Source organism: Pristiophorus japonicus, chromosome 19 (genome assembly GCF_044704955.1).
Source record: "Pristiophorus japonicus isolate sPriJap1 chromosome 19, sPriJap1.hap1, whole genome shotgun sequence".
NCBI classification, from domain to species: domain Eukaryota; kingdom Metazoa; phylum Chordata; class Chondrichthyes; family Pristiophoridae; genus Pristiophorus; species Pristiophorus japonicus.
In genome coordinates this window covers 92,247,210-92,259,880 of record NC_091995.1, presented here as the reverse complement: position 1 = coordinate 92,259,880, position 12,671 = coordinate 92,247,210, and the positions used below count along the sequence as shown (strand labels likewise).

General features: G+C 42.4%; 1 protein-coding gene across 1 annotated transcript in view; it reads right to left on the bottom strand.

The window, feature by feature from the left end:
- Positions 1-12,671, bottom strand: part of LOC139230045 (kinesin-like protein KIF18B) — a 92,637-nt gene that overhangs the window by 47,159 nt on the left and 32,807 nt on the right. Inside the window, exons 9-10 of the mRNA XM_070861810.1 lie at positions 10,970-11,073; positions 1,499-1,661 (exon numbers count right to left, since the gene is read on the bottom strand). Coding sequence (XP_070717911.1) covers positions 1,499-1,661; positions 10,970-11,073 — 267 coding nt within the window. The remainder of the gene's footprint in view (positions 1-1,498; positions 1,662-10,969; positions 11,074-12,671) is intronic.

The following is a 12,671-nucleotide window of genomic DNA, read 5'->3' as shown; positions in this document are numbered from 1 at the left end:
GTTTTGCTCAGTGTCAGAGCATTAAATTATTCTGCGTCAGAGCTTCTGTATAAAAATGGAGATAACTTTCAGACAATAGAAAAATTCTGAATTTTGAATTAATATAAATCCCGCAGTCTCACAAAGCTATGGGATCTCTGCCTCCACTCGGTGTCTCGCCCCGACAGTATGACTAGGTTATTTCCAAAAAGGGAGGACGAGTCACATTGCGCCTCCTCTGCAACTCTCAGTCGCCAATTCAGCGCAGTACAGAAGCTTGAATGTAGCTCACAAGCCCACTGCATGATAGTGAGACCGAGAGATGGAAGGGCTTATTCCAATAGCGTGTGAATGTGAGCATTTAGCTAGCAACCTATTCCAGCATTCAGCTTTCCTTATGCTGTATAATTAGGCAAGCACTAATCAATCTTAACTGGCATTGCTCATGGGTAAACAAGATCAAGTGTAGGCAGCAGAGGGCGGAAGTGAAATTTAGCCCTCATTTTGAAACCTTGCATTCTGTCCTAATTTTATATACTTTGGATTTTATATCTAAAATATCTGACAAAAGTGATGACAATTTGGGAAGTAGAAGTGCAGCTCCTAAAACACAAGAAGCTCGACACCATTCAGGACAAAGCAGCCTGCTTGATTGGCACACCATCCACCACCTTCAACATTCACTCCCTCCACCACCGGCGCACCTTTGCTGCAGTGTGTACCAGCTACAAGATGCACTGCAGCCACTCACCAAAGCTTCTTCTACAGCACCTTCCAAACCTGCGACCTCGACCACCGAGGACAGGGGCAGCAGGCGCATGGGAACACCATCACCACCAAGTTACACACACACACCATCGCTTGAAAATATATCGGCTGCTCTTTAATCGTCGCTGGGTAAAAATCATAGAACTCCTTCCCTAACCGCACTGTGGGAGCACCTTCATCACACTGACTGCATGGTTTAGGAAGGCGGCTCACCATCACCTTCTCAAGGAGAATTAGGGATGGGCAATAAATCTGGCTTTGCCAGCGACTCCCACATCCCATGAATAAAAAAAAGTAGTTAGCACATAGGAGTTTCTCTGTAGTACAGGGTGAAGAGCTGGGAGGTGAAAACCGAGGCCCTACATGGCCATCAATTGTAAGAGGGGGTAATTACATAGTGACAAGTTTACTGAAACAGTTTCCATTATAAATGTGGACACAAATTTATAAATGGGAAAACGTTGGCAAGTGTGACAAAAAAGTAGAAAAGATTTGTAGTCAGGAAGCCCATAGATCCCAGATTTTAAAAAAAATTATATAGATTCGCTGCTCTTAATCATTACAAAAACTATATTACAAGTACGTTAACTATTAAAAATGAAGGCTGAATACAAAAAAAAAAGAAAAACATACTTTATTACAACCCTGTAAAAGGCATCCCAGCAGACTATTGTCCTAAACTACTCAATTAGCCAGCCCTTGACATCCAATAGGAACAAGGTCTCTACCAATTTGAAGTAGAGGGCCTCACCTGTTCCAATCGCTCTTCAGTACACAATAGTTTGATCCGTTCTTGGTCCCGCAGTCGAAAGAATGCTTTCAGCTCCATTTCTTTAGCACGAGCTTCCAAGTCGCAGTAGTCCTTCTGAATCACTTGCCAGCTGGCAAAAACCTCCTGCGAAGACTTCGCCAAGCTGGACATTGAAAAAGAAAGAAGTGTTTGAAACTGTGATTCAGCTTTTTCAGAATGGTGAATATGTCTGCCCAGTTAAAAGTTCACAACCTGAATAGTGAAGATGATGAACGTTTGCATCTTTGAATTTACAAAACCAAACAATTATGGTCATTGGATGAGTGCTATACTGAACAAAAACACGGCTGTCCATTTCCATGCTTTTTTTTTGTCTTTGTAGACCACTTAAGTATAGGCCTCAAGAGCCACATATAACTTTTAAATGCATGATCCAATCAATTTGCATACATTTCAAGTTGTTGATACGAACAAGTCGTGTTATGGTTAAGATTTATCTTGTAATAGCACAAAGAGCAACCCTTTCCCAAATCTCCGGGCCCACAAAATTCAATAAGGACAAGCCAGCATAGGTCTGAGTTTCCTGGGTTTTGATAGCTAGATTGCCAGAACAATGTGACAAAAACAGAGTTTGGGCATCTCAGGAGGTAGAACAATGCCCCATCAAACCTAGGATCAGAATTTAAATCCAGCCTGCAGTGATGAAATAAAATCTCTGCTCTTTGACATCAATAAGGTTCAAAATAAACACAGTTAAGTCCAATCGCAAACCAATGCCTCTTGGGCACTGACCCATTGCACAAAACTGACCATAATACGATACTCTTCATCAGACACACTCGGAAATGAATGGTGTGGTGAAAGGAAATGCTATAATGGGAGGGCTCTTATGCGATTGGGGTTAAAATGGCAAAAATGTTTGATTTTAGCAACAGATGGCCACTTAATAAGCAATAAAAACAAACTCATGGATGGTGCCATCTTGTTTGAGACCATTATAACGGTGTTGGAAATGCCAAATTAATTGAACTAACTGTAGGACTTTGTGGAAATTTTATATAATACTAATAACCTACAAGGATTCCTGGGCCTTGCTGACAACCCTGTTCCTTATTATCGTGCAGGATCAAAAAATGAGCAGTGACCCAGAGTTCTGACAAAAACTGCACGGATTTATCTAGGCACTAGTGAACTGGTAAAACGACCCAGAGTCACAGGAGCTGCTTTTCATTTTACCATCTAACTTCGCTCATGGTAAAGAACAATTCATATAATGGCATGAGTATCCCAATGCTGAACAGTGAAAGATGTTCACCTCACGTTAATAGTCGTCTCCAGAATCAGCTGCTGCTTTTTATTTTAATAAATAGATTGATGAAAAGCTTAGTGTAGTGAACCGTATGAGTTTTGTTCCAGCATTTATGATTCAGATGACCCCAATCATGATACGTAGCCCTCCTTCTCCCCAGAACACAAGCTGCAGCAATCAATCAATCTTAACTGGACCATCAGGGGTACAATGAACAAAAGCAAAGGGCTTCTCCAGAACGAGGAATTAACTTATTTCGGGCCACGTTTGAATGCGTTCGCGCATTCCGAAAAGCGCTTTGTTTACTTACCCTCAAGTGATGTATTACATTGAACACCTACTGGAGGTGATAGAGACAAGAGTGCACGCCACACAAGAAAATAACTTGCATTTAGATTGAGGATATGAAAGGCTCTATGTCCCAAAGCACTGCACACACAATATATTACGAAGTGTAGTCACTGTTATGTAGACAAACATAACAGCCAGTTTGTTTGCAGCAAGGTACCGCAAACGACAGACAAATGACCAATTAATCAATATTTTTTTTTTTTTTAAAATCAGTTTTGGTTCAAGAGTAAATGTTGGTCAAGAAAACACAAGTAGTTCCTGCTCTTCTTCGAATAAAGCCATGGGATTGTTTACTTCAGATTAGGACTCGGTTGAATATCTTCTGTAAAATACAGCACCCACCTCGGTATTGGACATAATCCAGAGTTCATCAGTCATCGCAGGATGAAATGGCTATACCCGGCGTAATGTATTTGCTTCATGGGTTCGTTGCTTAATAACAATGTGCTGCTGCTATGAATTCTTAAGAACTAGTTGGTTTATTAGCAAAGGTTTATCATCATCATAGGCAGTCCCGAGGTCGAGGATGACTTGCTTCCACACTAAAAAGGAGTACTCAGCTGACTGATGAACTAATTTTAAACGGTGGAAGATGCCAGTGTGTGAATTCTTTTAACGTGGAGTGGCCGTTGCACACCAGCCATCACATAGGCTTGACTGAGCACAGTCTTGGTCCAGTGGCAAGGGGGATCCAAGTCGACTGGAGACCAGGCTCTGCCGCATGTGCCAATACATACACACAAACTCAAATATACTCCTACTGTCCTCCTTCCTTCCTCCTTTCCACAGGCCCTCTCTCTACGTGGAATTCATAGTACGCAATGGGAGCCTCACAACCTCGCTATTGGCCCGTGCTGCACCTTCCCTTGATCTTGTCTACATTGTTCCACCTCTGGGCTCCGATCCTTCCGCTCCCGACCACTCCTCGCCTTCACATCAGTAAAAGCTAAACGTGTTGTGAGGGTGGATAGAAAAGTCTTCGGGCTCAATTGCTTTCAAGTAATCTTTGCACAATGTCGCAACACTCCCGTGGAAGGCAGCAGATCCCGTGCGAAGTCCAGGGCAGAACATGGATTCTTCATTGGCCTTCTGGGTCTTGCCCAGGCTGTGTCCCACGACTCCCATCAATCTGCCGGTGGTCAGAAAGAGCATTTGCGTCGGCTCAATTTTATTTGTTTAAAAAGGTTTAACAATTACACTACACATTACCAGTTCATTCACCAGGCTCACAACCAGCTGCCTCATCGTGGATCCCCCCAAACCCAACTGGCTGGGGTTTTATTGAGTCTCATGCCCATCACATGACTGGCTAAGCTCTACAACTCAGCTATTTTGTTGTAAACAATTAAATCATTAAAACAAGTATCCCCTGATTAAAAGGTGGGAGACACGCCAAACACTTTCAAACAAGTGCCCCTTTTTTTTTTGGAGGGCACTAAAAACACAAATTATACAAGTGCCCCCTGGCTAAAAAGGGAGGGGGGGGGGCACTAAACTCAGCACAATAAACAAATTAAACTTTAGACAAAAAACATCAAATTAAAATTTGATTGCTGGGGGTGATGAAACCGATGAGCATACAGACAGGTGCATACATTACACCAGGAACTTCCACTCAAAATGAATTGGGTGCAACTACAAAACAAACGCTGCATATTTTTCTGATCATCCTTAAACGGTTATTATAGACACTTAAAATTACAGTACAACTGGCCTCAGCACATCAGGCTGGAGTGGGTGGGGAAGGAGACCATCAGCTGGTCTAATGCGCCTGGATGATTACCAAGTGACCTGCATCTGTAGACAGGTCAGGTCCAGCTACAAATGACCCCTGTTGGTTAAATAGCCCAACATTTACTGGTGAGGTTCACACATGAAGAAACAAAAGGCCAACACGAATTAGTCCCTGCAGGAGAATAGTAAAGGAACGCAATTCTGGGAGGAAACAAATGACACTGTTTAAAATGTTCAATCGTGACTTTAAACAAAAATACAAATTATGGAGCAGCACAGTACAGCTTTAAATCTGTTGTAAATGAAATTCTGGCAGTAATTTCTCGTTAACTGTGAAACTTGCAGCTGAAAGCATGCTTTTGAAGCACTGAAGGCATGAGGAGAATGAATTACTGTCAGCAATTAGGCATTGGAGGATTGAACTGTAAAATTGCTTTTGTAGACCTGTAGCCAAACACACTACAACAACATCCCACGGATTGACACACTTGGGTTCAAACCTGGGACTCAGTCAATATTCTCCATGATGTGCCAATTTGTAGTTGCGCTAAAAAGGAAAAGCATCTCAGCAGCAAGAATTCTACTCCAGCACCTCCGCAGGCCATTTATAGAAGTGGCACTGCTGGGGGCCAGGGAGATGACTGCAGTCACTTTCCCATGCTCTCAGTCAACATCATGGGCACATGGGACAGAAGCTGACAAAGGTTAACAACATTTCAGAAACATGGGAGGTGGAAGGTTTCCTCCAGGGTGCATCTACACTATAACTGTAGCAGCTGCAGATAGTGTAGATGCATCCGGAGTCAGGGCCCAACCCGACGCTGAAGAGAAATGCCTGTGCAAAGCCAAAACTACTTTGCACCGATGCTAAACTTGTAACTGCACCTTAAACGGCCAAGACTGCAGCCACCTGGAATGCTGAATGCAGACTTCAGCTAAATCTCCTCATTGACCACCCAAGAACAGGGCAAAGGGAAGAAAGGACACTGAAATTAGATGGTTGATTAATGAGTGACATTTTTTTTCTTCAAACCCTCATAGAAATTACTGACACCAATTATAATAATTCCACCTGTCTACATGCAGTCCCTTCAGGGGTCCTGAGGCCACTTCCAACTAAAATAAATCACCTTAACAGTCTGCAAGGGAAATAACTTTTTCACCTGGACAAACTACTGAAACATTCTTTACATATTTCAGAGAACCGGAGTGCAGTCACCTTTAGTACACGTCTGCTCCCTCAGCGACCAGAGGGTTCATGCCTGCGAAGTCAGCACCTGTCAGCTTGTTCAATGTGAGGAACAAATGGGAAGCTTCACAAGGTTACCAAACCAGCACAAGTCACAGCCTCCACAAAAATGGAAAATAAGTATTAATAAGGAAAATAATCTGCGAGGCTGCCAAACAGAGACCCCCTGGAAGACTGCTCTGTTTGGCCCCCTCCATTCCCGTAACAGCATCAACACTTCCTTCACCAACCAACCGACCAACATTTCCTACACTTTTTGCGCGGTTGTCGGAGAAGTGTTAAACTGAAAGGCCCTCATAAATGCACGGGCCATAATAGTCTTATACGGGGAATTGTGGTCCTTGCTATCAAGAGGCAAATGAGACTCGTGCAGAGGCTGTCCAGTGGCTATTTGGAATTCCGACAAAAGGTTTTTCTGCACATTCTACTTTGTTCAACACACTTTATAGAAATATGGAGAGGAAAAAAGAAAATATCCGATGTCCTTTTTCGGCCATTAAAAGATTTACCAGAAAAACACTGAACAAATGAGAGGCCTTTCCGTTTTGCAAATTTTTATTCCCATCTAGCTTCAGCCATCACTCCCTCTGTGTGACAAATATGCAAGAAATTGCTTGAAGACAAAACTAACAAGTGCTATCTAATTCTAGTGCACAACGAACATGAAAATAATGCATTCCTCAGTTTGAACAGCAGATGACTTAAAAGGGTATATTTTGCATGACTGTACAACTCACGACAAAAGCACTTCAACCTAAACTCAAATGCATGCCCAAAATGTCCTTTGTCTCAAAACACTAAATTCAGTTAAAAATGGGACCGATCTCTTATTTGGTTTGAATATTGTGTTTGAAAACATCAGCTCCATTTCTACATGGGTCATATACTGTACAGAACTTTGATTAGTGCTTATTTTAGGTGAGGTCTGAAAGAATTTATTAATTTACATAGTCATGGCTATGCCAGTATATGCCTCAAGTATCAGCCATTTACCCTTGTGGTTCAATGGTTAAATACTTGGGGTTGGATTTTCAGATGCCCAATGCCTCAAGTTAGCAACCAGAGGGGGCGTTAATGGGAGTGCAAGAGGTTACCGACGCCCCGACCAAAAATTCATTAGAGGCTCACAGGGGGAGCAAATCAGTGGTGCCTAGCTGCTGACGATCAGTGCGATCCTGACATCAGTCTTGGTGCAATAACCATGAGTCGGTAACTTCGGAAAAACAGTCGGTACAGGCTTGCAGAGTTGTTAACTGGTGGCTACTTAAAGGGAAGAGCAAGCGCTTCCCTCGGAGGTCACAGTCAGTGCAATGTTTACACACAGCATGGTGAGTTTGCAGCGGCAGACAGACCTTGCAGTGCAGGCTGATAAACAAATGATTTTGAAAACTTCAATACGTGCATTACTAAGTCCCGCTTTTAAGACTTGGCTTTTCCCCGGGATCTGATTCGGAGTTCTGTGCATCCACCAAATTTACTAACCAAACTTTCGTTATGCTCTGGTGTGCAACCCGATCCAGATCCTAACCACTTGCTGCATAAAAAAGTTGTCATTGTTAAAGAGCAAAAATTGCATTCTTTTAACTTTAATCCGTAAAGACAGTCTTTCATTTTCTTCCCTGAATTTAATTAGGATTAGAAACTGATGAACTGTCTCACCCAAACATGTTAAACCATTAATCTGTTTAAGCTGACCAAAATAGTCTCCATTTCCTGCGCTCAGGTTTATCCTTTTGCCTCTTATTTAAATATACTTGTTCAAAAATTCAAAATCCTGATCCGCGTTGTTTGCTTCCGTTCTTTTCAATATTACTGAATTCCACGGAGATAACAAAAATGTAAGTGCTGAAAAATCTGAATTAAAAGCAGAAATTGCTGGAAATATGTACTGGGCCCAGCAGCGAAAGTTTTCTGACAGCTTAAAAAATTTAAACATTCACCTGCCTTTTCTTCTTACAGCTGCAGATGGAACTGCTCTGTATTTCCAGAATTTGTTTTTTTTCCCTTTTAAAAAGAAAATTCTGACGAGCACACTCCATTCCAATTTTCCTCTGCTTCCAAAGCACAATTTAACATTCCGCAGTACTAAGGAAGCTTGAAATGTTGAGTGAAGTGTGTAATTACCAATAGCTTTTTAAAGGTCGCTGCGCTGTGATTTATAGGCTTCTCCGCTGCAAGACTTTCAAAACAACCGTCCTATGCATGAGTTCAGAGATCAGTTAGTAGCAGTAGGAAGGCAAGTTCCCAATGGGGACAATTTCTTACATAATCAAATGTTTTCTTGCCAAATAGAAAGTGCACTCAACTGGAAGCAAACATGCATCTTAAATTGAATTGCCAAAAGACTTCCGTTGCTCCTTCTTCTGTTGGCTGAACTATCACAAATATCAAGGCCGACATTGTACATGCAAGCTAATGACTGTTAACTTAATTTTTTTTTTAAATGACGCCACACTGCATTTGAAAGCAAGTAATTTAACGCTAGTCACTTAAAAAGGTTGTTCTTTTGTATTTACAAGGTCGATGCGTCATCGGACAGTTTTCCACTTTGCCTCACCCTGCACAGGGAGAGGGGGGGAAAATAAACTCAACAAAACTTTCAGAGAACCGTGAATATGCCTGGAGCTTCTAAAGATCTATTCTGCAAGCTTGTTTGAAGAAAGCATGGCAGATGTCAAGCTACACTTAATGTATTCATAATTACAGCCACACCCCAAAGGACCAACTAAAATTTTCAACTGCCTTCATCCAGTTTAAGCCGCAACTGGTCCATGCACACAACGTTCTGTAAATTAAGACCATTAAATAGTTGCCTCATCGGATTGGGAGGTTTGAAAAATAAATCCCATTAACATTTATTTCATCTTGCTCTCTATCAATAGCTTCTCCTCTATCAATAGCAAAGCACCCTGTCTTAAATAAGAGCTGCATTTCAAAGCATTAAGAGAATTTGTTAGTGATGGATGAGTCAATTATCATTGCTGAGTATCTCAGAAGGGTCCAGCAGTAATACAAATTATACAAGTTCTTGACACATATGGATTACACTGTCAATTCCAGAATACACAACATGACAGGCAATAGTGTAAACAGTTATCCATTCGAAAATTAATCTATACTGCAACAGAGGAATGAATGATTGCAGTTGTAATATTGTGCATGTAGAGCTGTAATTTATTTCTCTGCGGATGGGGAAAGAAAGAAACATTTAGGGTAACAAAGTTGTCAGATTAGAAGTGTAAAATCGGATTGAAAGGACCTCCCTCGTGTCTTCTTTATGATGAGAATTATCAAAAGTGATGTCATGCACTCAATTACCGCAACACTAAATAAACAGAACTAACTTGGTAGTGTATAGAATTCATCATCATAGACAGTCCCTCGAAATTGAGGAAGACTTCCACTCTTAGGATGAGTTCTTAGGTGACTGAACAGTCCAATACGGGAATTACAGTCTCTGTCACAGGTGGGGCAGTCGTTGGAGGAAAAGGTTGGTGGGGAGTCTGGTTTGCCGCATGCTCCTTCCGCTGCCTGTGCTTGCTTTCTGCGTGCTCTCAGCCATGAGACTCGAGGTACTCAGCGCCCTCCTGAATGTATTTCCTCTACTTAAGGTGGTCTTTGGCTAGGGACTCCCAGGTGTCGGTGGGGATGTTGCATTTTATCAAGGGGGCTTTGAAGGTGTCTCCTTGAAACGTTTCCTCTGCCCACCTGGGGCTCGCTTGCAATGTAAGAATTCAGAGTAGAGCGCTTGCTTTGGGAGTCTTGTGTCAGGCATGCGAACAATGTGGCTCGCCCAGCAGAGCTGGTCGAGTGTGGTCAGTGCTTCGATGCTGGGGATGTTGGCCTGGTCAAGGATGCCAACGTTGGTGTGTCTGTCGTCCTAGGGGATTTTCAGGATCTTGCGGAGACATCGTTGGTTATATTTCTCCAGTGAAACGGGGTGTCTACTGTCCACATCTGTGAGCCATACAGGAGGGAAGAGTATCACTGCAGCCCTGTAGACCATGAGCTTGGTGGCAGATTTGAAGGCCTGATCTTCGATCACTCTTTTCCTCAGGCGGCCGAAGGCTGCGCTGGAGCACTGGAGGCGGTGTTGAATCTCGTCGTCTATGTCTGCCCTTGCTGATAATAGGCTCCCGAGGTATGGAAAGTGGTCCACGTCGTGGATCTTGATGACATGGGGTGGGTAGTGCTGTGTGGCGGGGTCAGGTTGGTGGAGGACCTTTGTCTTACGGATGTCTAGTGTAAGGCCCATACTTTCGTACACCCGAGTGAAAATGTTGACTATGACTTGGAGTTCAGTCTCTGAATGCGCGTAGACGTAAGCGTCGTCCGCGTACTGTAGTGCGACGACAGTGGTCGAGACGGTCTTGGATCTGGCCTGGAGATGACAAAGGTTGAACAGGTTCCCACTGGTTCTGTAGTTTAGTTCTACTCCAGCGGGGAGCTTGTTGAGTGTGAAGTGGAGCATTGCAGCGAGGAAGATGGAGAAGAGGGTTGACGCGATGACGCAGCCGTTTGACCCCGGTCCGGACTGTAATGGATCCGTTGATCAGATTAGAAGTGTAAAATCAGATTGAATGGACCTCCCTCAAGTGCCTTCTTTATGATGGGAATTATCAAGTGATGTTATGCACTTAATTACCGCAATACTAAATAAATAGAATTAACTTGGTGATGTATAGAATTACTGATTTAGTAGCTCGTGCATGTAAATGAAAATAATATGCAGTTTGAAGCAAATAGCTTTTTCCCTTAAGAAAGAGAATTTGTTCAATAGTGGTCTGATACTGATGCAACAAAAAAAAAGTGAAACCAGGCATCCTACCACTGTTGCTGACTGGATAGCACTGCCTGGGCTGGACTACAATCATCCTTGATGGCACACTTCCCTTTCTCGTAGACCTTCAGCTTGTCTTTCAGTTGCGTGACCTGAAGATAAATAAGATTTCAAAGGAGTCAGTCACTGCCCATTCAACTCAGTTAGGTTGTGGCTAATCATGCAGGAATTTCTTACTATCCAGGAGCTGTAGGCCATGTTCTGAACAGAATTCCACAGAAGGCAGCCACACACACAACCACTCCCTCTCCCCTTCCCTCAGGCACACCCAAGAACCATCGTTTTTCCATCTCAAAAGGATAGAATAAATGACAGCGGCACCAATAAGTGGAATTTCGTTTGAATAAGACGATTGGGCTTAATTTTAATGTTAAACCAAAAAGGAAGGATACTTTAAATCTCTTTGGCCCAACAATACTGTGGAAAAACATTGCAGAAAATATCTCCTTTGTAAGCAGAGATAATCACCATTTATCTGGTAAAGGCAGTCCCACTGAGGCCCATTATGTGCGGTCTCAGACTGAAAGGAGCTTCTCCTTCTGTGGCCAGTGCAGTACAACTGAACAGCAGATCATTCCAGTAATGAAACCTGGCACTCAAAAGGTAAATACACTCAAGTTCAGTATCAACTGAGTTTGTAGATAATGCAAACTAAAGCTAATTTATCACACCAAGCATATTATCTTTCTATCATAATGCTACAGAAATGTCCACCTACGACACTTGGGTATCCAGTGCAAAATAGTGCACATTAAATTGTAAAACAAATTATTGGCTTCACATTTCATAAAAAGAAACCATCAACAATTAGGACTGAACATACTTAAGCAGAAAGGAATAGATATTTGATTACAATTTACAATCCCTTTAGGACAATCATTTCTAATCTGCAGTACTTACGTATGCTGTAGTTAACAACGTTCATGAAATCACCTTGAACACAAGCGATAAAACACACCTCCCAGCAAAGAGCCCTAAAGCCTGAAACTTAATTCCATCTAGTCATCTAGACCAAAGGTTAAACTGAACAGATTTTTACATAGCTTTTCCCAGATGGGGAGATAGAAACCAGCACCTAGAAAAAAAAAACCTTCAAATCTGACCCGGTTTTAAGTGACAAATCCAAAACAGATCCTGACAGTCAGAAAGGTCCACAAGCTTAAGCAACTCCCTGCTTCTAGGAAGCCAGGATATGGCACCATAAACTCTACAGATCCTGCACAGGACCTGTGTGAATAACACACTTTACAGCTTGCACTCAGACAGTTGGAATACTAGAGTGTAAACACAGTAGTCTCAGGACGGCTTGAAAAGAGCACAGTAAACCCATTACAACCAGAGTGAGGACAGTCGGAATACAGTACAGGGTACCATAAATCCTTCACACACCCTGCACTAGAATGGTCAGAACTAATCACCATAAACACATTACGAGATACACTAAGAAAAATCAACACGGATCTCTGAAGCTTACAAATAGACAAATCTAAACCAAGATCTTTCCACGTGGGAAATTGCAGTAGAAATGCCCAACTGCCAATGAGGAGAAGAACAGATGTGTCAGCAGAGGAAGGAACATCTTTACAGCATACGGGGAAGAATCATGTGGGGGAAACACAGACAAAGAGACAGTTAAAGCGACCTTGTGTTAAGGGAATCTCCCAATCATCAGAGCGGGCTTCCTCAAATG